Source organism: Hemicordylus capensis, chromosome 1, assembly GCF_027244095.1.
Source record: "Hemicordylus capensis ecotype Gifberg chromosome 1, rHemCap1.1.pri, whole genome shotgun sequence".
In the NCBI taxonomy this organism is placed as follows: Eukaryota; Metazoa; Chordata; class Lepidosauria; order Squamata; family Cordylidae; genus Hemicordylus; species Hemicordylus capensis.
Window position 1 is genome coordinate 398209584 of NC_069657.1, and position 26007 is coordinate 398235590.

The 26007-nt window shown below is 43.5% G+C and overlaps 1 protein-coding gene across 4 annotated transcripts in view; it reads left to right on the top strand.

Annotated features, from left to right (window-relative positions):
- The first annotated feature begins 3451 nt into the window (after positions 1 to 3451).
- Positions 3452 to 26007, top strand: part of ZFAND3 (zinc finger AN1-type containing 3) — a 223982-nt gene continuing 201426 nt past the window's right edge. Inside the window, exon 1 of one of the 4 annotated variants that reach the window (XM_053304978.1) lies at positions 3452 to 3682. Coding sequence is in view for 2 of the 4 variants with exons in the window: in XM_053304967.1 (XP_053160942.1) it covers positions 4546 to 4616 (71 nt within the window). In the remaining 2 variants the exon portion in view is untranslated. Of the gene's footprint in view, positions 3683 to 4052; positions 4617 to 26007 lie in introns of those variants that run through there. The other 3 variants (XM_053304984.1, XM_053304967.1, XM_053304973.1) reach the window with 3 other exon arrangements.

A 26007-nucleotide genomic window follows, 5' to 3' on the forward strand; every position in this document is an offset into this window, starting at 1 on the left:
GTAAAAATCTCTTGAGAGACTTCTCTGATCTAGTCTGTAACTATTATAGGCTGCACACAGAAAACAGATTTTCAGAGACCTGAAGTCAGTATTACAGTACTGCCATTGTCCATGGCATACACACTCATTTTGTGTGTCCATCCATCAGGGCCTCTGGTGCATCACACATATATGAATCTCTGCAAGCTATATTCTGTAAAAGTCTAGCTCACAGAAATGTGACCAGTACTGCTACAATAGAGACATACATGTGTTGTACTGTCTGTTGAAGGTATTGGACAGTACATAAGAACATAAGAACAGCCCTGCTGGATCAGGCCCAAGGCCCATCTAGTCCAGCATCCTGTTTTGCACAGCGGCCCACCAGATGCCGCTGGAAGCCACAGGCAGGAGTTGAGGGCATGTCCTTTCTCCTGCTGTTACTCCTTTACAAGTAACATGCTTTCAACTACTCCCATGGCTAAAACTGTTTTTGAGGTTTTTATTTTTAATTTTTAAGCATGAACAGATGAGTGGTTATCCCCATAATTGCTAATGACATCTTTTGAAAAAGAACATCAGCCTGCTGGATCCAACCTAAGGTCCATGCCTTCAGGAAACCTACAGGCAGGATTTGAAAGCAATAGCCCTCTCCCACTGTTGCTCCCTAGCAACTGGTATTCAGTGGCATATTGCCTCTGAACATGGAGGTTCCACCTAGCTTTCATAGCTAATAGCCACTGATAGACCTATCTTCCATGAATCTGTCTAATCTCCCTTTAAAGTCATCATCACATCTTGGTGACAGCCTTACACTACATTATTTTATTCCAAGAAAAATAAATCTATCACCAAGACCATTTCCTCCATACAGCAAAATGGCCCATCATTTAAAGACATTCTTATTCTTGTTATTTTAAAACCCATTTTTAAGGAAGCATGCTTCTCTTTCACACGAGAACTTTTTTTTTTTAAAAAGTAAAGTCTTTTCCCTCTTCTGAGTCTGTTTTCAATTAGTCCCTTCTCTTTTTAGCTTCAGTTATAGTTATCATATAATTTTAGAGCTGGAAGGGACCGTGGAGGTATCCTAGTCTTCCCCCCGGTCAGTGCAGGAAAATGCTATAGTATCCCTGACAGATAATTGGCTGTGCAGCCGCTGTTTGAAAATCTGTAGAGGAGGAGAGTGCACCACTACACAAGATAGACTGTTCACTGCCAAACAGCTCTTACATGTTGGAATTTCTTCCTAATGTCTAGCTTAAATCTACTTTCTTGTAATTTAAACCCATGGTTCTAGTGCTGCCCTCAGAGAATAAAACCATTCCTTCTTCTTATACCTTCAGATATTTTAGATTTCTGATATTTCAAATATTCACTTTACTGAAATAAGATTAGAGGAACTAGTATTATTGGAGAGATAAAGTGGAAGTAGCATCCATTGTTCCAGAAAAATAATCAGGGTCCAAGAAAAGCTTGCCTAAATGTGCTGAAATCATCCCTTCCTTTCACTAGTTTTCCCCCACTAAAATAAAGTGTGCTGTCAAGTTGATTTTGACTCCTGGCACCCACAAAGCACTGTGGTTGTCTTTGGTAGAATACAGAGAGGGTTTACCATTGCTCCTCCCATGCAGTACGAGATGCTGCCATTCAGCATCTTCCTATATTGTTGCTGCCTGACATAGGTGTTTTCCATAGTCTGGGAAACATACCAGCGGGGATTCAAACTGGCAAACTTCTGCTTGTTAGTCAAGCATTTCCCCGCTGACCCATTAATATTGGACTTATTAACAGCAACAAGGGCAGGAGATATAGTAGTAAGGAACCCACTGGAGGGCAAGGAAAAGGAATAAGGGAACAGATGGAGTTCTCCCTGGTATCTCAGGTTGAGGTGGTGGCCAGAGGGGCTTTCTATCAGCTTTGCCTGATAGGCCAGCTGCATCCGTTTCTTGAGATGAATAACCTCAAAACAGTGGTACATATGCTGGTAACCTCCAGACTTGATTTCCGCAATGCGCTCTATGTGGAGCTGCCTTTGTACGTAGTCCAGAAACTTCAGTTGGTACAGAATGCAGCGGCCAGGTTGGTCTCTGGGTCATCTTGGAGAGACCACATTACTCCTTTGCTGATAGGGCTACCTGGCTGCCAATAGGTTTCTGGGCAAAATACAAAGTGCTGGTTATAACCTATAAAGCCATAAACGGCTTGGGCCCTAGGTATTTAAGAGAACGTCTTCTTCATTATGAGCCCCACTGCCCATTGAGGTCGTCTGGAGAGGTCCATCTCCAGTCGCCGCCAGCTCGCCTGGTGGCCACATGGGGGAAGGCCTTCTCGGCTGCTGCCCCGAGATTGTGGAATGCATTCCCTACTGAGATATGATCCTCCTCATCTCTGACAATTTTTAAAAAGCATTTGAAAACCCACCTCTTCACCCAAGCCTTTTCAGCTTTTTAAATTGTTTAGGTTTTTAATCTGTGTTTGATTTTAAATTGTTTTAAATTGTTTTAAGTTTCTGTGTATGTTTTAAACCTGTTTTTATGTTGTTAACCATCTAGAGATGGATGTTTGGGGCGGTGTACAAATCTGACAAACAAACAAACAAATAAATAAATAAAACTGAATGCCGTAGGTACTTTATTGGACTGATATTTTAGGATTGCCTCATATCTTGAGCCCTCAGGATGGTACATGCTAGAAATTTAAATAACAAAATATTATAGGGCCCTTGTGGTTTAGTGATTCAGGGTACAGCTCCTTTCTGATACCCAAGCAATTCTACCATTATTAGAGGTGTTAAATGGCTTGTATTTCAAAGGGCATCCACTAGACTTGCCAGTGTTGTGTGTCTTTAATGGCAAGTATGACATGCAAAAATTTAGCAGGGAATGTTTTGACATGGTTGTTAAAAAGTTCACAGGCTTACTTTCTTTATGGCTGCTGTTAAAAGCTAGGCAAAAGAACAGGGTTTGGTGTGGAAGGTGGTAACTGTATATGTCCCTTAGATAATAATCCTAGGCACATTTTGAAGTCAGTTCCATAAGACCCCCATTCTGTACAGCACCTAGGAATTTTAGGTTCTATGAATAAACAACAGTAAGAATAGTTTCTGAGCAAATATGCAAAGGATTGTGTTGCACATCTATAAATACTTTGCAATCCGCAGCACCTGCAAACCAGATGCTATTCAACTTTGTTTTTTTAATGCTATACTCTAAAAACATCACAAAGCCCTCACAACATACTAGGCAGGAGGACAATATGACAGGCGAGCTTCTTTAAGAGCGTCCGCAGGATTTTCCCGGGGGCGGGAAGGGGCAAAGCCATCAGTCAAATACATCCCTCCTTGGGAGTATGCCTCATTGAACTCACTGGGAACTGGCTCACTCCGGGGCGGGGACAACTGCAGTCTGCACCCTCTTGCCCTGCCCCCGCCCCCCCCCCTGCAACAGTTGAACGACAGGACCAAATGTAGCAACCGAAGCTTTCCCCTCCGCTGTGTATTTGCAGGCTGCGGAGGGGGGCGGGGAACAGCACACATTGCTCATGCAGCTCGTAAAGGCACAACCGGGAGGAATGACGGGAAGTGAAAGCCAATAATTCTAAGTATAGGGCTTTTTTTCGTCTCTACGTTAGAGACTGACGGCACAAGCCGACGCGCGTTTATTCAGAAATCAATCCAATTGTATTCAGTGGAGCTTGTTCCCAGGTAAACGTGCACAGGATTTCAGTCTGAAAGCTGCCGTCGGTCCTAACTATCTTCCCCTCTAGCATCAAGATTAATTTCCCTAGCAAAGAGGAAAGAGACAAGGAAACAAAGCCAGTAGGGCACCCTCAACAGGAACTCCCTGGGTCGCTCCCGCCTAGACAGGGAATTCCGCAAATGCGGGGGAAGGGAACCTCCTGGGAAATACACTCTTTGCATCGCATACTTCCGGGTTTCTACTCCACTTACGCATGTGCAAAGTCTTATCTCCCTCACCCCGGACCCAATCTCTCTAGACTGTACCATTTCTAGAAAAAGGCGTAGGGGTGAATCTGGTCTTTTCTTCCGAACCATTCCAACTATCTTCTCCCTCTGAGCACTTTCGTCTTTGACGCCGGGGCTTTCTTAGTCCCCATGACAACTGCTCGTTTTGGCCTCAGCCTCCCCTGTCCTCTATAGTAGTTCCCACCCATTTGCGGAAGTTGGTACGCTCCTCTCCCAGTTGAGCCGGCGGCCGGGCAAGACCACCTTACTCGCCTGGGGGGGAACAGCCGAGGGTATTGTTGGGTCAGGGGGCGCGCGCTGCCCGGGGGGTGGGTTGCTGTGGGTCCGTCACAACCCCCCTGCAGTTGCCGCCTGAAGCCCAGTGTCACCTCAAACACCACAGGGCGCGGCTGCCTCCCTTTCCTCCGCCGCCGCTCCCGCCTCCTTCTCCTCACCCACCCACCCTGCCACCGCCGCAGTGGTAGCGCCCGACTCCAGCTGACCGGCCTGGAATCCCGGCTTCGAGCCCCGGCCCGGCCCCTCTGCCTTGAGCTCTCCCTTCCACTACCCGGGCCCTAAGACCAGCCGCGGCCGCCGCCGCCATGGGAGACGCCGGCAGCGAGCGCAGCAAAGCCCCCAGCTTGCCGCCCCGCTGCCCGTGCGGATTCTGGGGGTGAGTACGTGTTCGAGGGAGGGGACCGGGCCTGCCTGGGGGTGGGGCTGGGCTTGGCCTTGCCCTTTCCACGGGGCGGGCTGGCTGGCTGGTGCGGTGGGGTTGGGGGGCTGAGGGGGGCCTGGCCTGGGTGGGGGGCGCAAGGAAGGCCGGGAGTGGAAGAAGGGCCGAAGGGGCTCCGTCCCCCCACGCCCGGGGTTGGGCGCCCCCCCTCCGCTCCCATCCCCCGGGAGGAGGGCGGCCCTTCCCCTGTCACCACCGGGACCTCTTCCCGAGGCCTGTGACTCTGCCGACTACATCACAGTGGTGGGGAGCCGGGGCTGGAGGGCCTAATCGCTCCTTCCTGAAAGGATGGCGAGGAAAACAGAAGAAAAAAAAAGAAGCACGGTGTCTTCCTTTCCTGCCTTGATTTGTCTCTTTTTCGTCCAGTGATGCAGCCTCCAAGCTGCCTGCCTTTCCCCTCCCTCCTCTTTGACTGTAGCCTTTCTCTTTTGGGTAATTCTCAGGTAGTACAATGTCAGCTTGCTTTGATCTCCAGGTGTGACATCTTTGTGTGGCCTTTATACGAACCACGGAGAACTTTACTAAAGGAAGCGGTTCCTTCTGTTTTTCTCCTCGTACTCTCTCCCATTCCCACCACTTAATGTTAATGAGAACTACTGTTCCAGTTTTGAGGATGTTGAATAACAATAACAATAATAATGATGGCTTAATAATGGAACTCCTATTTGGTTTTTTGGGTTAAAGGCAAAGTTATCCTGACTGTTGTGAAGTTGTCGGCCACTCCTTTCTAAAGCTTATTCCTGTATCTTGAAGTAGGTGGAAATACTAATATCCATCGTGAGGATCCTAATATCAAAAGTTTTTAAAAAAAATCAAACTGTGGATTGTTCGGAGATTGACTGATTAAAATGCAGGTGTTTGAGAGCTGTTAGAATGCCTCTCTTCAGGAGTTATCCAGTGGAGGACTTAGCTGATTTAGTGAAAGGAGTTATCAATACTCTATTGTTTGAATCTTCAAGGGGAGGACCATAGCTTTGCAGTAGAGCATATGCTCACTAAATTGTGCATGCAGTGTCATGGGTTCACTTCAGTCCCTGGCATTTTGAGGCAAGACAGGGAATGATCCCTGTCTGAACTTTTAGAGGGACTTTTGGAGCTGCTGCCAGTCAGTGTAGACCATATTGAACTCGCTAGACTGCCTGTATATAAGACAGCTTTCTTTGTTCCTATGAAATAGTAATGTATACTAGATGTCTTCAGAAATGCAATTCAGTATCTGAATGGACTGAGTATCTGTTCTACCTAGAATACATAGATAAACATAATGAAAGAGATATGTATTCATCATTTGAATATTGTTTATCTCTTGTCGGCTTATTGTAATGTTCCTGTAAATAACCACCTGCTAAAGTCATCAGGGAAATGCTTGACTAACAAGCAGAAGGTTGCCAGTTTGAATCCCCGCTGGTGTGTTTCCCAGACTAGGGGAAACACCTATATCGGGCAACAGCGATATAGGAAGATGCTGAAAAGCATCATCTCACACTGCGAGGGAGGAGGCAATGGTAAACCCCTTCTGTATTCTACCAAAGGCAACCACAGGGCTCTGTGGGCACCAGGAGTCGTAATCGACTTGACAGCATACTTTACCTTTTTAACTTAGGATGAGTAAGAATTTCCTCCAGGGAATCTTATGCATTGGAAACCTTTCAAAATAAAATCCCAGGCCACACAATGTTTATGGGCAGGTTAGTAAACATTTTTGTGGATGTTCAAGTGAAGAGAATGTGGTGCCTTAAATCTGATATGTTTAGAGAATGTGACCCTTTCTTCAAAGGGGCCTGTGTAATATAAACTTTCAGTAGACAGACCACAGTATTAGAGGGGACCCTGAGGACTGTACTTTTGACTATACTGTATCCAAGTTATCTTGACAAGTAGTTGTCAAGCTTTTACACATTTGGTAAAGGTAATTTTATAACTTGAGCAAGTTTTGTTGCCCAAACCTTTTTAGACTATGGAGTTATTTACATCTCTATTTTGTATCATCTGAAAAAAGTGTGCTACCTAGGGATGTGCACGGAACCAGCGACTGTCAGTTCAAAGGTGGTGCTGGGATTACTTTAAGGACTGGAGAGGGTGGTCTTATACACACACCCCTGCCGTATTTCCCCTGCCAGCACTGTGTGCAAAATTGGTCCCATGGCGACTTGTGTGCACACACCAGGCACTGATCCCCCTTGGGACTGATTTTGCACACAGTGACTGTGGCGGGGCGGGTAAGAGCATCTTCCCCAGTCCTTAAAGCTCCCCCACCCACCTTCAAACTGGCGGAACCACCGGACCTTTGAACCGGTTCGGAGGTCTGTAAAAGGGCCTCTGAACTGGTTCTGTGCACATCCCTAGTGCTACCTAGGGGATATTGAAGAATAATGAATTTGTTTCAACCATATTTTCTGCACCTACCTATTATTACTTTTCCTCAGATTTTGATTCTTGAGCTATTTGCTCTCATTTTAAACTTCTTACAGTTTGTATACTTTTAAGTTTATTATCCCAAACTTAACACATACAAGAGGACATACACTACCTCACACAGAGAAAAAGTCCCCCAAATGCATCAACTTCTTAATGTGTGTAAAGTTATACACTCCTTGTATGTTTCAAGCTAAACATATCTATAGATAAACTAGATGTACTACTCAGAAAATGTCTCCTGTACCAGTCATTTTGCTATTATAACCTGACATAATTCATGATGAGGGACAGAGGCGTAATTATAATGGCCTACATTAAATACAATGGTGCTATTTATTTGTACCCCACTTTTTATGACACAACTTTCATGGGACAGCAAACAAACAAACAAACAAACAAACCATACAGTAAAACAACTACATGGTTACTTCTCAGTTTTGCATCTTCTTCAGTTTCAGTATAATTCTTTTCAATTCCAACTTGGCTGACTGAAGCATTTACAGTATTTCTAAACCTTGCTCAATCCCTTGCATTGCTAAGAAGTACTGACTCAAAGATGTACTGGAGACAGCTGTGCATGCAAACTGAGATTTCTTGGAAATTTCCATGCAGTAATATGCACAGGTGAAGAAGCATGGCATATTTTAAATAATGCTATGACTATTCAGCAGTGGATATTTCAAAGAAACCCTTTATGCCTTACTGTTTGATTGCATTGCAGTTACATTCCTGCATCTGGTATTAATAGCAGTGTTGAATGGTGATACTCTTGTGGAGTTCTAGTTGGTGATTCCTAGTTCAACACTAGTAATGAATAACATTCCTTCTGGATTTTCACCAATTTGTATATCCTGACCTTATGGTAGTACTGTGTAGGCCATCCCCCCCACCCCCACACAGCTATTTGTGACACTTGTGCAGGACCTCATCAGATCCTGAATTAAGTGCATTCCATGTATCTTAGCCAGCTATGTTTGTTGGTAGAATCATTGTTTAATCTGGTATTTTTTCAGGCAGGTGTTTGGTTTTTAACAAAATATAAACAAAGCCCAAAGTTTATTATTATATGTTTCCAGTTTTGGTGGTGAGCTCTCTAGCAAGTTCTTGGAGAATCTCAAAACCAGTAGTTTAAAAATCTTCACAACTAGGTCTCTTAGGGTATGATTTACCAGCATCATAGGTCAACCCTCTTAACTGAGCAATGAGAAAGTTGTGACTTATATTTAGCAAGGGGAAAGCAACTTCCTTATCCAGCCCCAGCACAGCATCCCTCCAGTGGTTGTTGCTGGTGTCTCTGTTTATTTTTAGATTGTGAACCCTTTTGGTACTGGGAGCTATTTTATTTTTCTATGTAAAGTGCTTGGAGAATTTATTGGCTATATAAATGTTATATAAATATTCTATAAGTTATATACATATAAAAGTATATGAATATTCATAATAGGTCTTCAGATAATTCAAACTGATATAATGATCACTTTGACCACTCTTCTTACTCTTCTGTAAATCCTTTCAGGAATCTTTTACTGTCCTTTGTTTTTAAACTTATTAACAATTTGTTTTCAGAACTACCTCCCTGCCACCCCAATAATAATAATAATAATAATAAGGAAAAAAATAAAAACTGGGGCAAAGAAGGCATTGAACAATAATGGCTCACTTTCTTTACTGAGCTAGTGACTCTGATTTTCCTTGTCCACTCAAGTTGTTATTCAAATGACCAATCTCTTGCCCCTTTTGCTTGATTTGAGGTACCTGTTCTCTATACAGAGGTGTGTGAGAGATAAATTGAGTGAATTATGTTTATCTGGATTCAAAGTATTCGGATTCTAGAGTATCTCTTAAGCCACCTAATGGCACAGCGGGAAATGACTTGACTAGCAAGCCAGAGGTTGGTGGTTCGAATCCCCGCTGGTATGTTTCCCAGACTATGGGAAGCACCTATATCGGGCAGCAGTGATATAGGAAGATGCTGAAAGGCATCATCTCACACTGCAGGAGGAGGCAATGGTAAACCCCTCCTGTATACTACCAAAGAAAACCAAATGGCTCTGTGGTTACCAGGGAGTCAAGTCAGGTTTGACTCGATGGCACAAAGTTTAGAGTATCTCTTAAGTGAGGAATTACTTGGTCAGTGAGACCTGATATCTTTAATAGCTGAGCTTTCTGTGGCTTGAAATAAGAAAACAGACTTGTTTACATGTTTTTGAGGACTTAAGACAAAGCACAAGCTCTTTTGTCATTTGTTTACTGCAGGGCCTATGTCTGTGTTCAGCCTCCAGAATACCATTAATCTGACTACATAAACATGCTTTGCTGTAGTATATGAGTTGCCAGTGTTTGAGACAGGCAACTTTGCCAGGGTAGGATTTGAGGTACAAAAGAAATTTTGGATAATTCTTAATTCCTTATATGAAAAACACTCTTTCTTGACGTATTAGTCTATACAAACACCAGTTTTAAGACATATTTATGACTGGAGTGTGTACAGCTTAAAGACATATCCAGGCTTGTAGTTAAGTTGTTCTCTCCCCAATTCTCCCTACCTATGTTTGTACACATGCCTGCATGCCTGTGTACCCCTTCACTATTTGATTGTCAGCAATAGACCTTTTTCTACTGCTGACAATAAGTGTTGTCTACAAGTGTATTTTGAGAAGTACCCACATATTTGTGTTGTAGAGAATGGGATGAAAATCTCAAGAACTCTCCAGTCAAAAAGACCTAAAAATTGGGTTTTGAACTTTGGGCATTTTAATTCAGATTTGTTTTTCTCTTGAGGACTTGTTTCAATTTCTTTTCCAAGTTATTAGTATAGTGCATTGTGCTTTGATTTAACTTTCTGAATTCAGTTCCTGTTTCATGAAACACAGGGGTTTTTTTGGTCTTGGGTATGAAAAGATTGTTGTGCATGATGATGCAACTGAAATTCTCTGTAATGTTTGGGAGTAGTACTTGCCAAAGGTTAGTCTTTCTGTGGTAACACAGAGATATTGTAAGGGAATTGCCTGAAGGCATATGCAAAAGTAAATAGGTGTTACATGTGAAAATATTTATTCTTGCTCTTTGCACTAAAATCTGTACTTAGGATGTATTTTGACTTAAAGTTCCTGAAATATGATCTGTGAAAGTGAACTTATGTTCTAAGTTGCTGCTTCAAAATGACTTTAAAATAATCAACATTTAAAGAACATATTGGTTTGTTGTAATTAATAGTGCAAATTTTTCTCAGGGTGCAATAATTCTAGTAATTGAAGTACTTGTAAAATGGTGGCATCATTGCAGAAGATGAGGGAATGGGAAGCAAACACTGTTTCTGCTGTTATGCATGATGGTTCACTTCTGGCTGCACTATATAGTTGAGATGGCTGAAAAGTCATTGGGCGTGAAAAGCCATTGATCAGCCTGTAGTCTTAGTAAGGTACAAGGGGTCTTTGACTGGGGTGTGGTATCTGAGCATTTCTGCACATAAGTGCTTCCTGACACCTTACCCAACTTCCAAGTAAGGCATTGTTCTCAGAAGCAAGGCAGCAGGATTCCAAACTTCATTTTGTGAATGTGAAAATTGAGACAAAAAGCATCACTGCTGACACCAAACCCTGGGATTCAAAAGTACCAGGCCAAAGTGTTACCCAACTGTGCTGGTAACCCTGCTACAAGATGGAAGTGTTCTGGGTTGATAAAACCCAAGCGCTAAGGAAGATCTGGTCTTGGATGGGATCACATTCCCGCTGATAGGCAAAGTTCACAGCTTGGGAGTATTTGTGGACCCAGTGCTGCCCTTGGAGACACAGATGGCAGTGATATGCAGGAGTGCCTTCTGCCAGCTACAGTTGGTACTCCAACTGCAACCCTACTTGGAGCAGTTAGACATGATCTCAGTTGCTCGTGCATTGATATCCAGAGTGGATTACTATAATGTGCCCTACGTGAGGCTCTCCCTGATGACAGTTTGGAAGCTGTAGCTTGTCCAGAATGCTGCTACAAAAATGCTTGTGGGTGCTAGTTGCTTCTCGAGTATTATGCCCATCTTGCGCTGGCTTCATTGGTTACCAGTTTGCTTCTGGCTAGATTCAAAATGCTGGTTTTGACCTTTAAAGCCCCACAGTGCATTAGGCTGAGGTCTCTGTTGAACTACATTTGCCCATACAAATGTGCTCTGCTCATAGCCCCACTGATTTGGTCGGCACAGACTAGAGACAGGGCCTTCTTGAATGTGGCCCCTCAGCTCTGGAATGTCTTCTCTGAAGAACTTCACCATGCTCCTCTTTCAGGGTTTTAAAAAAGCATCTTAAAACCCGTTTGTTTGCAGGGTGCATGTGTATATTTAGTTTTACTGGTTTCTGTTTAAACTTTACTAATTTTATAGTGTTATCTATTTATAGTTGTTTTTGTGAGCTGCCCCAAGCAGTATTGCACTGGAAGAGTGGGATACAACTATCAAACAGAACAATCAATTTATGTGATATCTTTCTCTAGTTGCTAAATTAAAGAAGTGAAATAACTGTTCTGTGACTTCATAATGGCAATACATTGTAAAGATATTGGTCCAGAGATTCACAGATTTGGTAGGAAATCCCTGTGAAGGGGAGTCTCTTGTCCTTAAGAGCATGCTGATGTTTGGAGGTGCTCCTAGGCCCAGTAGGCTCAACTGCAAAGGCAAGCTTCCACTGTTCTATCCACCTCTGAGTTGAATAGAAGTGTGGGATTGAATCTCTTTCATATTGAGCCTTGGAGATGCTTGGAAAGCAGCAAGGTAACTTGCTGTATTTTAAGCCCCTACAAGGCTCACGGAGATCTTTGTCCTTCTCCAGGCTGCAAAGAAGGGGAGGGCTTTTGCTGGAATAAAACTTGCTTGGTATTGGTGAGATAGTGAACATATTTCTGGACTCTTTTCCTAGTCTACTGTGAAGGTTTTCTGTGGGGATATCGCAGTCTACATCAGGGGTAGGCAACCTTCATTACTCCAACTGTGGCTGAACTACAAAGGTAGTTTTAATTGTGTGCCTACCCCAGTCTACAAGGGATCATAGATTTGAGCAAACTAGGTGACCCCTTATCTACTACTCACAGAACAAGAGTAGTAAATACTTGTTTGCTTTGTATCTGCACATGCACAGAACCATTCTTGCTGTGTCTGTCTCGAGAAAACATAGGTATGAGTACATGATGATTATAGCTGAAAATGCAGTATCTGTTTGGGAAATGATATATCTCTAGCTACCAAATCCTCTTATTGATGATAAATGTTTTATCTGTGCCGTATACTGATTTGGGCATCATCTCCTTGCCGATATATTTTATATAAAAGTGTAACTGAGTTTTTTTGGGGTAATAGTACATAAAACAATGCTCTAATACTTTGTGAGCAACGCAGAAGCATCTGTTTGGCTGCTGTGAATAGATGAGTTGCTGCACTAGATGGATTATTTGGCTCACCCAGCACGACAGATCTGCTAAAGTAAAGTGTGCCGTCAAGTCAGTGTCAACTCCTGGCGACCACAGAGCCCATGGTTGTCTTTGGTAGAATACAAGAGTTGTTTTTGCCATTGTCATCTTCCGCGCAGTATGAAATGATGCCTTTCAGCATCTTCCTCTATCGCTGTTGCCTGATATAGGTGTTTCCCCTAGTCTGGGAAACATACCAGCGGGGATTCAAACCAGCAACCTTTGGCTTGCTAGTCAAGTCATTTCCCTGCTGCACCATTAGGTGGCTTACGTCAGATCTGCTAGCTTGCCTAAAACTTTTAACATACAAAGACACACTGAACACTTTACCATTGACCTTAAACTCATATACTTCCCAGGTTTTGGGGCATGGTGGGTGGCGGGGGGGCGGGGAGTGTTGTCAAAGTTTAGGTAAATCCAAGTAGAGACTGGAAACATTCAAAGTATAAAATATATTTAAGAAGGTCTGCAGCCTGATTCTAGGCATAGTTACTCAAAAGCAAGTCCAGCTGAGTTCATTGCTGCTTACTTCTAGACAAAGTGTACTGTTATGACAGGTCTTCACATATTTTCTTTGGATCTAGGAGCTAAACCCAAGCTTTAGGAGCCAGGCAATGGACACTTGACATAATTACTGGACTTAGTGATAGACATGATGGGGTGGGGGTTCAATGGGCTACTTTTTTATCCGCTTTACAAGTAAAATACTTAGAACAGAAACACGGCTGCCTGGGACAGATAAAGATTTTATTAAATAACTTTACCTCTGAATATCCTAGTCTAGGTGCCATGGCCCTCTTGTGCCTGGGATGTATCAAACCCTGGGTTAGGAATCTTACTATAGGAAAAAAGAGGGAAAACTGTAATCTATGATCTTGTTTTAGGCATTACATTAAAAACAACAACCCTCATCACATGATTTGCAAAATGTGTACCCCCGCCCCCTTCATGACAGGGGGTAGACGCTCTTTATTGTTCATCTTTGTGTTGGGATTAGGAACTGGGGTTATTCAGTGCAACATTAGGAGCTCTGTGTTATCCTGCTTTGAATGTTGATGATTATAAGGGTAGTTTCTGATGTGTGTTTCCTTGTCTCCCCACTACACATTTAAAAGCTACTAAGAGTATTCTCGGATTTCAGTTTGTCTTACTTGGTGCCCATTTGAAATGCTTTTCCTAAAGGTACTACTGTTAAACTTCCATACTTTAGAAGTTACACTGGGTGGTTTTGACTGAATTTATGATCTTTGCTTTTGGGTGTGCATCTTTTTTGGTATAGGGAAGTCATCCTAACACGTGATGGGTTAACAGCTTCTGCATGCTCCGAGACACGACCAATCAAAATTCAGGCTCTATATGTCTACTCAAGCAGCTGTCACTCATACCCCAGTTATGGTCCTGTCTTGCTCCAATAGATCGCTCTTGGTTTGAGTCAGGGTGGATTTGATTTAAATCAAACTGATTTAAATAACGATTTAAATCACGATTTAAATCACTAGCAGGGTGGATAAAAATCAATGATTAAAAAAAAATAAAAAAAATCGGATTTTTTTTATTTAAATGCAATTTTTTTGATTTTTTTAAAAAAATCATTGATTTTTATCCACCCTGCTAGTGATTTAAATCGTGATTTAAATTGTGATTTAAATAAGTTTGATTTAAATCAAATCCACCCTGGTTTGAGTCCTAACTCGTTGCTGTAATTCAGGCTTCAGGCTAGTTTTCCTTTTCCTTCTCCTATTTCTCCTGTGTTCAAGAGAGGAGGGCAGTCGTTTAGTTTTCTAAATTGGGGTTGGGATTATTTTGCACCTCTTTTGATCACAATTGAAATTGGCTTAGCTCTTCTGATTACTTGCCTTGGGCAATGGAGTTTTCCCAGGTTGGGGATCTCTTAAAAGGCTCTCTCTCTCTGAGGGTCCTTTTCTTGAGTCGTGGGGCAGACAATCGAAGAGGAGTATACCCTCGGGCAGTAAGAGACACAGGTTAGTCTCCCCTCAGCGCGATTGTGTGCAAGCCACCTTGCGTTTGACAGCGGGGTTTTCGCCTTTTTCGGTCAATCCCGCTGTGTCAGCCAAGCCGCATAAGAAAGCGGCAAAGGAAAAGCATATCAAAGAAATGGAGGGTCCTCTTAAGAAAAAGAAGAAGCACAAGCACGTTTCAGCCGGAGCTCTGCTTAGTGAGTGCTTGTAATTAAGAGCAGTTCAGGAACATCAGCCCGGGTTTTTCCCTCCTGAAACGCCGCCCATGTTATAAGCGGTTTCGGCTCTTGAAGATGCTGCGGTGTCCATTTTGGAGAGACTTCCCAATCGGGTCCAGCTTGCTAGCCCCTGATGGTGGATTGTTGCTGCTGCTCAGGCAGAGTGCTCTGTTCGGAGGAACCAACCCCGCTTCTGACCCCCACTCCCGGGGTCCACCACAACTGCTTGACCCCCTGTGGGGTCCACTTATCCTGGCAAGAGCTCCAGTGTGGTGTGACCCCCCCTTCGGGGTCTGAATGTTCCAGATCGCACAAGAGAAGCACCTAGTCTGCCTAATGACCCTCTGTAGGGTCTGTTGCCGGTGGCTCCAGCTGCACTAGCTATACCAGATGTGGGGCACGATAATAATGTTTGAATTTACCTAATTTGACTTCTAATGTTTCTCAATGTGTCCTCATAAGAACGGACAATGTAATGGGAAAGACTCATGTCAACCATCAAGGGGGGACAAGATCACGTGCCTTCCTGAAGGAGTCAAATCTCTTTGTCTGCTTGGGCACAAAGGCATCTGGCTTCCGTGACAGCGGAACATCTGAAAGGATTGAGGAATTGCTGGCGGATTAGTTAAGCCGCCAGTGAATAGATCCCATAGAATGGGCTCTAAATCCGACAATCTTCAATCAGATAGTGGAGATGTAGGGTCTTCCAGAGCTGGACCTGTTTGTGTCCCAACACAGTGCCAAGCTTCCAAGGTTTTTCACCAGATTCCTGTGTCACTGGGCGGAACAGGTGGATGCTGTCATGTTGCTGTGGCCGCGCAGCCTTCTGTATGCCTTTCCACCAGTCTCAATTCTCAGGTCAGTCGTAGGCAAGTTCCTGTCAGAGGGTGCGGAGCTCATACTGATCACACCCTACTGGCCATGCAGACTGTGGTTTTCTGACCTGCTGTCCCTGTTGCTCCTTCTTCCGTGACCCATTCCGTTGCGAGACAATCTGCTATCTCAGGGGCCCCTGTTTCATTGGATCTGGCATGGTTACATCTTCACGCATGGAGGTTGAGTACCAGGCATTAGCGGATAGAGGATACTCAAAGCAGGTACAGGACACGATCCTTGCTTCCAGAAGACCTTCTTGCATCTACCAACTTACTTGGAAGGCTTTTTGTACTTGGGGAGGCAAACACCATATCCAGCCATCATCAGCGGGGGTGTCCAAAGTCCTGGGGTTTCTTCAGTCAGGTCTTTGTACACTCTAAGGCAGGGGTGGGGAACCTTGGCTGTCCAGCTGTTTTTGAACTACAACTCCCATCATCCCCAGCCACAATTGTTGTGGCTAGGGATGGTGAGAGTTGTAGTTCAAAAACAGCTGGAGGGCCAGGGTTCCCCACCCCTGCTCTAAGGCACCAGACTTCTGCATTATCTTCAGTGCTGGAGATTTGAACTCCAGGTTCTTTGGCGTTACACCCACATGTTCATGTGTTTCTGTGTGGAGCTACGGATCTAGCGCCTCCCCGGGTGCATAGATTCCCTTCCTGGGATCCAAACAAGATCCTGAATGCCCTGACTAGAGCTCCATTTGAACCCTTACGAATTGTATCATTGAAGTTGTTGTCGTTCAAGGTCCTCTTCCTTGTGACCATTACGTCAGCCAGGAGGATGTCGGAGCTGGCTGCCTTGTCAGTTTGAAAGGAACTGTGTATTTTCCAGAAAGAGTCAGTCATTTTGAAATTAGATCTGACCAGGGTGGATTTGATTTAAATCAAACTGATTTAAATCACGATTTAAATTACTAGCAGGGTGGATAAAAATAAAAAAAATCTGATTTAAATCAAAAAAATCCAATTTTTTGATTTAAATTGGATTTTTTTTATTTAAATCGGATTTTTTTTATTTTTTATCCACCCTGCTAGTGATTTAAATCGTGATTTAAATCAGTTTGATTTAAATCAAATCCACCCTGGATCTGACTTTTTTAACCTAAAGTAAATTCCTCCTTTCACAGGGGTCAGAAGACGGTGTTACCAGCTTTTTGTCCTAAGTCTTCTCACCCTAAAGAAAAGTTCTGGCATACTCTAGATGTCCGTAGGGCACTGAGGATTTTCATTAGTTGTACTAGATCCTTTTGGAGGCCTGATTCTTTGTTCATTGCTTTTCCCCTCCTCGATGGGGTCTAAGGTTACCAAAGTTTCCCTGGGTTGGTGGATTAGGGCTGTCATAGTTTGGGCATATGAGTCCTTACGCTTGTCTGTCCCTCAGGGTATTATGTCTCATTCGAAGAGGAGTGCCAGCACCTCGGCTGCTTTCTCTGCTCATGCACTCTTAGAGGAAATCTGCACGGTTGCAACTTGGACATCAGTGTCGCCTTTTGTGAAACATTATAAAATTCCATTCTTTCATGCAGCTCAGGCAGCTGTGGGAAGGTCTGTGTTACAGCAGGTGGTTTAGCCATCCTCTTCCCTCCTGTTTGTTTGCTTGGGTATGTCCCATCACGTGTTAGGATGACTTCCCTATACCATAGAAAAAGAAAGATTGGTAGACTTACTGTGAAAGGTTCTTTTTCAAGGTATAGGGAAGTCATCCGGCCTGCCTGCGGATGGGGGGTCTTTTTGTTAATTTTTTAGGGAGGTGGGATGACTCCCAGGGTATAGTTTACTTATTCTTTTTCATTGACTGTTTATGATGGTTACCTTATGGGATTCTAGTTCTGTTCAGATTGAGTTGATTCTGTTTCTAAGCTTTTCTATGTTCTATGGTCCCGGAACTGGGGTATGAGTGGCCATTTTTAATCCCCCCCCCAAAAGGCCAATTGCCCATGTGTGACAGTGGGCAACATGGCCGCCGCGGGCAACATGGCTGCCGCTCCAGCTTACCAAGGCCCGAACGGGCCGCAGTGGTGATAAACGAGGCTGGCGGGGAGAGGGGGAACCTTCCCACCCCCACGGCCTCGAGGAAGCCCCCTGAAGTTAAAAAAACACACCAAAAACCTTTGCGAACCCCCACCAAACCGAACCAGAGAGGGTCCTAAGGGGTGCTGGACTGAACTGGTCTGGTCAGGTTCTAGTCTGGTCCGGACCTAAACCGAACCGGGCCAGCCGGTTCCGTGCACATCCCTAGTTAGTGCTGCTATGCAGGATAGGTCTTTTAGTAATGTGAAAAAAGAAGGGGAAGGTCAGCTTATCAATGTTTATAATTGCAATGACTCATCTCTTCCAGCTTATTGCCGAGACATTTCTCTGTTTCTAAACAAGATTAAGAAAAATCTGTTGGGATTGGTTTGGGTGGCCATTTGGCACTGCAACTGTTGCTTTCCTGAAGTACTGGGTAGCTGTACTTTCTTTTTTAACCTCAGATCCATCTTTGTCATTCCTTATAGAACTAAATATATTTTTCTGAGTTTTATTTTGTTTTAACTCAGCCCTTTTGGGGGATCCAAAATTGACTTCAATAGGAATAGAACTGATCACTTCTTATAATAACGAAATGCTATATATGGGGATAGTATGGCTCTATTATACAGGTTTGCCCTAAAGATTAGAGAGAGACTGTGTATAAAATGTCTTAAATACTGCAAAGTGCTACATAAATGGTAAGTACTGTAAGTAGTAGTCATATTAAGGACCCTAAACTTAAATTCTAGTTAGGAAATCTTTTGTTCTACAACTAGAAAATTTCTGAAGTGTGCATGCAGCCTGCAGGTTTAAATTGATAGAATCCTTTTGTGTAATATTGGGCTAAGAGTGAGAATTTAATACTAGAGGCATAGTTGAAGTCTAGGAGAGGAATAGGGTAGCCAATGTTGTGGATAAAGTTGGAAATGTAGAAAAATGTGTATTTTGACTGTTGGTTCCTTTCTGTCAAAGCTCTTTGTGGTGTTTAAATGTAATCTGCTGATCTTAATAGCTTTGCCCTTCATTTGCAACACAAAAGTATCTTGGGGAAATTGACAACTGGTAACATTCAAATGTTCCTTCAGAAAATTGAGTATTTCCCATGAGATGCATGCTGAGAGTGCTAATGACAATACTGTATTGGTATACTGTACATAATTTGCTAATAATACCTTGCCTCTTAATTTTTTTTGTATTGTTCCAACTGAGCAATTACAAACATCTTGAAAAGCTGGGAGGAGGATGTATAAAGCTGCAATCCTATGCATGCTTACCTGAGAATCCCATTGAATATATTGACTTACTAGGTAAATATGGATAGTCCTAAGTTATCTGTTACTGATGTTGTAAAAAGTCCTGATTCAGAGTGGTCTGTACAGCTATTAGGCATTTCATTACATTTAGTTAGCCTCTATTGTAGATTAACAGATGGCACATTGATGACTATTAGTTTTTATTTGAATACAATTATGTAGTTCAACCTTCTTCAACAGCAGGGTTTCCCAGACATACTGCATTACTAGTGTATTTGCATTTTTCTCCTTTTTCAAGTGTTCCTTCAAGCAAAAAGACAATCTCCTTGAGCAACTTTTTGTATTGTTAGTAATAGTCTAATAATTTTGAAGCTTTTTTGATAGCCAGTTTAAAATTATCTTGTGGTCAGTTGAAGCTGTTGCTTTTTGCCCCAGCATGGTGTAGTGGCTAGAGTGCTGGACTATGACCAGGAAGACCAGAGTTCAAATCCTAATTCAGCCATGATACTTGCTGGATGACTCTGGGCCAGTCACTTCTTTCTCAGCCTAACCTACTTCACAGGGTTGTTGTGAGGAGAAACCTAAGTGTGCAGTACACTGCTCTGGGCTCCTTGGAAGAAGAGCGGGATATAAATGTTGTAATAATAATAATAATAGTAAAGGATTATTGATCTGTTAAGTTTTAGAATGTACATGTTTGCATAAACCATTTCACCTTGGGGAACTTGCTCCCTCTAATTTGGTGTTAAGGTGTTAATTTTTTTTTTTTTTAAATAAGGCTGCTGCTGAAGATGCAATACTATGGCGGTAGAAAACATTAATCTACAATATGGGGTTGAATTTGTAGTTGTTTACTGTTGGTGTTGGTCAACATAATCTAAATGCTCTTGGTTGAAAAACTGAAAAATATTGGGCAGGAGAACTGGTTTCTTCTGTGCAGTAAACGGCTTCCTCTGATAAATTATTTGTATTGCCAGAATAACATCACATTCCTAGATAAAAATTATGGCCTTGGTCCAAAGAAAAGTAGGACTAATTCTGCATGCCTAAGGGAGCATTGCATGAGTTTAAGAAGCAGCACATAGCAAACCTCTCCTGAAACTAAGAAGAATGTCAAGAGCAGCTTGTGATATGGAATGGGGCTTTGTTATTCAGAAGAAAAAAGTATTGTTGCCCAATAAAATGTTGACTGGGATTACCTTTTAATTGATTAATTAAATCTGTATATATCTGCATGTGAATAATACAATATTCTTCTGAAGGAAAAAAATAATCTCTTCTTGTAGATGCATATATACTGTCAATATCAATAGAGGGTCAATATCTGTAGCATTTCCTCTTGTGAGAGAAGAATTGCTCTCCAAAGGTGGTATCTGCAACTTTTGTTGGCTCTGATATTAAAAAGTATGTGTGTGTTTTAAAATTTGCAGCCTAACTAGGGGCATTGTTGTACAGGAGACCCTCTTTATTTGTGTCGGTTCTATTCTTTGCCTGAAACCATGAGTACAGAAACCATGAATAAAGACAGCTTACTCTTATGGGAATCCAGAGGTTGAGTTCCTTAAACAAAAAGACCAAAAAAGCAGGGCGGGGGGATAAGAGAGATAAAGGACAGTGCCTTGTTATCCAGCAAGCCCCCCACCTCCTGTCCTCCAAATTTCCATAAATATTCATGGAGAAAAAAGGGGTGTTTTTTTTTTTCTTTAAAAGAACTGCAAAGTGGCTTTGCACTGCAAAACGAGACCGTAAATTATACCAGAAGTCATTTCTGGGGCCCCAGACACTGCAGATAGGGCCTCCTGTATGTGGCTGTAGTGGCTGGACAACATCTGCACCTAGACAAAGTGGAAAATACCCTTACTTTAGGTAATCACAGCCTAGGTGCTGTACAGTTGATAAAAAGACCATTGCAAGGTTAAGTGCCTAGTTATTGATTTAGATTAATTAACTTCTCCTTGCATAGATGTAATCTCTTCCAGATTATTCTTCACTGTAAATTTCTCTGTTGAGAATAAATTCAAGACTGTGGAGGTATCACAATTCAAGATGAATGTACTGTTGATCCTGAAACTGAATGTATTGACTTCCCTATTCTTGAATCAGTTGCTTAGCACTAGAATTGTTTTGTTTCCTACATTTGTTGTATACTTGGATAGTAAGAGTCCAGTAACATTCTAAAATTTTCTATTACAGTGGGAAAGTTGGTATTTGGCTAGTATTAATGGCTAGACTTTGACTGGTTAGGTTTGATACAAAATGCTGCTACTACCAGTTACTTCTTGTTTTTGCCTCAACCTAATATTAGGCCAATGTCTTAATACTGAAACAGTGACTTGAACAACTGTGTTTACAACTTTTGCAACATTCTCATAAACACATATAAAATTTTATTTTTGTTTTCAACTGGAAAAAGACAGTTTTCGAAAAAGCAAAAAGTTGAAAGCAAGTGGATATCTTAAACATGGGACATATAAGAGCAAAGTTTTTGACAGCTCTTAAAGTGATCTGCTTGTTTTAAAGATTTTTTAAAATCTTGAATGATTGGGACTGACGTGTGTGTGTGTATGTGATGAATTAGGGCTTAAACTCAAACTGTACTTGTGAGCTCAATTCTCATGGTTGGGGAGATTCCTGGAAAATGTGTTGGGAGACGCTGTTGTCCAGAGCAGGGACTCCCAACATTTTTGTATACAACTTAAGAACATAAGAACAGCCCTGCTGGATCAGGCCCAAGGCCCGTCTAGTCCAGCATCCTGTTTCGCACAGTGGCCCACCAGATGCCGCTGGAAGCCACAGACAGGAGTTGAGGGCGTGCCCTCTCTCCTGCCATTACTCCCCTACAACTGGTACTCAGAGGCATCCTGCTTTTGAGGCTGGAGGTGGCCCACAACCCTCCGACTAGTAGCCATTGATAGACCTCTCCTCCATGAAGTCATCCAAACCCCTCTTAAAGCCATCCAGGTTGTTGGCTGTCACCACATCCTGTGGCAGAGAGTTCCACAAGAAAAAGTATTTCCGTTTGTTGGTCCTAGACCTCCTGGCAATCAATTTCATGGAGTGACCCCTGGTTCTAGTGTTGTATGAGAGGGAAAAGAATTTCTCTCTCTCTACTTTCTCCACACCATGCATGATTTTATAGACCTCTATCATGTCTCCCCGCAGTCGTCATTTTTCTAAACTAAAAAGCCCCAGGTCTTGCCTCATAAGAAAGGTGCTCTAGGCCCCTGATCATCTTGGTTGCCCTCTTCTGTACCTTCTCCAGTTCAACAATGTCCTTCTTAAGATGTGGTGACCAGAATTGTACGCAGTACTCCAAGTGTGGTCGCACCATAGTTTTGTATAAGGGCATTATAATATTAGCTGTTTTATTTTCAATTCCCTTTCTAATGATCCCTAGCATGGAATTGGCCTTTTTAACAGGTGCCGCACATTGAGTCGACACTTTCAACGAGCTGTCCACCACAACCCCAAGATCCCTCTCCTGGTCTGTCACCGACAGCTCGGATCCCATCAGGATATACTTGAAGTTGGGGTTTTTTGTCCCAATGTGCATCACTTTTGTCCCAATGTGCATCACTTTACACTTGCTAACATTGAACCGCATTTGCCATTTTGTCGCCCACTCCCCCAGTTTGGAGAGATCCTTTTGGAGCTGCTCACAATCCGTTTTGGATTTCATTACCTGGAAGAGTTTGCTATCATCTGCAAATTTGTCCACATCGCTGCTTACCCCTGCTTCTAGATCATTTATGAATAAATTAAAAAGCACCGGTCCCAGTACAGATCCCTGGGGGACCCCACTTCTTACTTCCCTCCATTGTGAAAACTCTCCATTTATACCTACCCTCTGTTTCCTGTCTTTCAACTTTCTGTCACAAACCTTCAGCATCGGTACCCCATAGGAATTGTGTGTGTATGCTCTGCCCCGTTACAATTATGAGACAGGCTACTCCAGTCCCTGGCTTACATCCAGACTAAATTATGCATTAGTGCTTCTGTTGAAATAAACCTTTTGAAGTTACTCCCATTTGAAGTAAACGTGTCCCATTAATTTTAACAAGATTGTTTATGAGCTGCAGCATGGGGAGGCAGGAAGACTCTGAGAACTGCCTAGGAGCCCTTCAAGTACCCTTGGGGGTGTTAATACCTCCTGTTGTCAACTCTGGCTCCAGAGCAGTGTTCGCTCTAATTTTTTTCATCCATGTGCGGAATGAGTTTTTTGTTTTGGATAGCAGTATCAAGGCAATGTTTGCACATGTTGTGGGCCACTGTAGATACAAGCATGCACCCCCCCCCCCGGACACCCTGTTATCACAAATATGAAAGAAATAAAAATTGTGTGTTACAGGACACACACACCCCACTCCACTTGACATTTTCAAGTATATCTTAACCAACGAACTGATGGGGAACAAATTTGTTCCAGAACACAAAATCTCTTGAGTTCTTCCCATTGAACACAGGTTTACTATAGAGTAAGTGTATGTAAGAGCTGGTCTTGTGGAAGCAGCCATGAATTGTCCCCTTTGCCAAGCTGGGTCTTCCCTGGTTTGCATTTGAATGGGAGATTACATGTGAGCACTGCAAGATAGTCCCCTTAGGGGATGGAGTCGCTCTGGGAAGAGCATCTGCAGGCTTGCATACAGAAGGTTCCAAATTCCCTCCCTGTCACCTCCCAAGATAGGGCTCAGAATGACTCCTGCCTGCAACCTTGGAGAAGCTGCTGCTAGTCCGTGTAGTTACTGAGCTAGATTGAGCAATGTGCTGACTCTGTAGAAGTCAGGTTCCTAAGATTCCATAGGTGCCCCTATGAAGAACCACTATGGTGTGGTTTAAAAAAAAAATTCATACCAGCCAGTCTTACTGTTTAACCACTCCACTTGCTTCATAGCTAAAATGAGGATTTCAGTATCCTTTGTCTCCTGCACTCAGTATCCTACACAATTGAGAGCCAGTGTGGTGTAGTGGTTGGAGTGTTGGATGAGAATTGGGTTCAAATCCTTCCATACTTGGCCAGGAAGCTCAGTGGCTAACCTTAAACTAGATACTTGGTGTAAGAATAAAAGTAGGAAGAAAGAATCATGTACACCACCGTGAACTACTTGAAGGAAGGGCAGGATACAAGTGTCATAAGAAAATACATGTATACATGTGCACATAACATATGCATATTTATGTTGACTTTTAGTCACATGACTCAAAGTCATGCCATTTTATTTATTTATCTCTTATGTTTATATACCACCTGATATGTGCATCTCTAGGTGGTGCACACAATTTAAAACAATATAAAGCAGAGTCAAAACAATTAAAACAATTTAACAGGATAAAAAAGTTAACAATTTCATAGAATAAAAACATTTTTATTTATTTTATTTATTTTTATTTTTGCATTTATATACCGCCTTTCATTAAAAAGATAACCCCAAGGCGGTTTACAAAAGTTAAAAACATACAATAAAAACACAATAAAAACATCATGTTAAAAGTACAAAAACATATAAAAACAGGCATAAAAACAACACAACAAATAGGAACACAGAGAAGCCGCAGTAAAAAACAATCATGTAAAAGCCTGGGTAAAAAGCCAAGTCTTTAAAAGCTTTCTAAAAGCCGTGATGGAGTCCGAGGAACGAATGGCCACTGGGAGAGCATTCCAGAGTCTGGGGGCAGCAACAGAGAAGGCCCTGTCCCGAGTGCACGACAACCGGGCCTCCCTCATTGTCGGCACCCGGAGCAGGGCCCCCTCAGATGTCCTCGTCCAGCGGGCAGCAACCCTTGGGAGCAGGCGGTCCCTCAAATACCCTGGGCCCAAACCATTTAGGGCTTTAAAGGTCAAAACCAGCACCTTGAATTGGACCCGGAAACGAACCGGCAGCCAGTGCAGCTCTTTCAAAATGGGGGTGATATGTTCCCAACGGGCAGCTCCGGATAAAACCCTCGCTGCCGCGTTTTGCACTAGCTGCAGTTTCCGGATATTCTTCAAGGGCAGCCCCACGTAGAGCGCGTTACAGTAATCCAGCCGCGACGTGACTAAGGCGTGGGTAACCGTGGCCAGATCTGCCTTCTCGAGAAAGGGACGCAGCTGGCGCACCAGCCGAAGCCGTGCAAAGGCACCCCTGGCCACCGCCTCCACCTGAGCCTCCAAAAGCAGAGCCGGGTCCAGTAGTACCCCCAAGCTGCGTACTTGCTCCTTCAAGGGGAGTGCAACCCCATCCAGAACCGGTAAAGTCTCCTCATCCCGATTGGCTCTCCTACTGACCAACAGTACCTCCGTCTTATCCGGATTCAGTTTCAGTTTGTTAGCCCACATCCAACCCATCACGGCCTCCAACCCCCGATTCAGGACATCCACCGCCTCCCTAGGATCAGATGACAAGGAGAGATAGAGCTGAGTGTCATCCGCATATTGCTGACAACTCAGTCCAAATCTCCGGATGACCTCTCCCAGCGGCTTCATGTAGATGTTAAACAGCATGGGGGACAAGACCGATCCCTGCGGGACCCCACAGGCCAACGGCCACGGGGCCGAGCAGTAGTCCCCCAGCACCACCTTCTGAACCCTCCCCTCAAGAAAGGACCGGAACCACTGCAACGCAGTGCCTCCGATTCCCATACTCGAGAGGCGGCCCAGAAGGATACCATGGTCGATGGTATCGAACGCCGCCGAGAGGTCCAGCAGAACCAACAGGGACGCACTCCCCCTGTCTAGTTCCCGGCGTAGGTCATCCACTAGAGCGACCAAGGCAGTCTCAGTCCCATACCCGGGGCGGAAGCCAGATTGAAAAGGGTCCAGATAATCCGTATCATCCAAGACCCTCTGCAGCTGGGACGCCACCACACGCTCCATCACCTTGCCCAAAAAGGGGAGGTTAGACACAGGTCTATAGTTGTCCAGGTTGGAGGGATCAAGGGAGGGCTTTTTTAATAGAGGTCTTACCACCGCCTCCTTGAGGCACGATGGCATCCTGCCCTCCCTTAACGAAGCATTAACGATCACCTCCAGCCATCTACCTGTCCCCTCCCTGGCAGCTTTTATTAGCCATGAAGGGCAAGGGTCAAGAGCGCACGAAGTCGCCCGCACACTGCCCAGGATCTTGTCCACATCCTCAGGCCGCACCAAC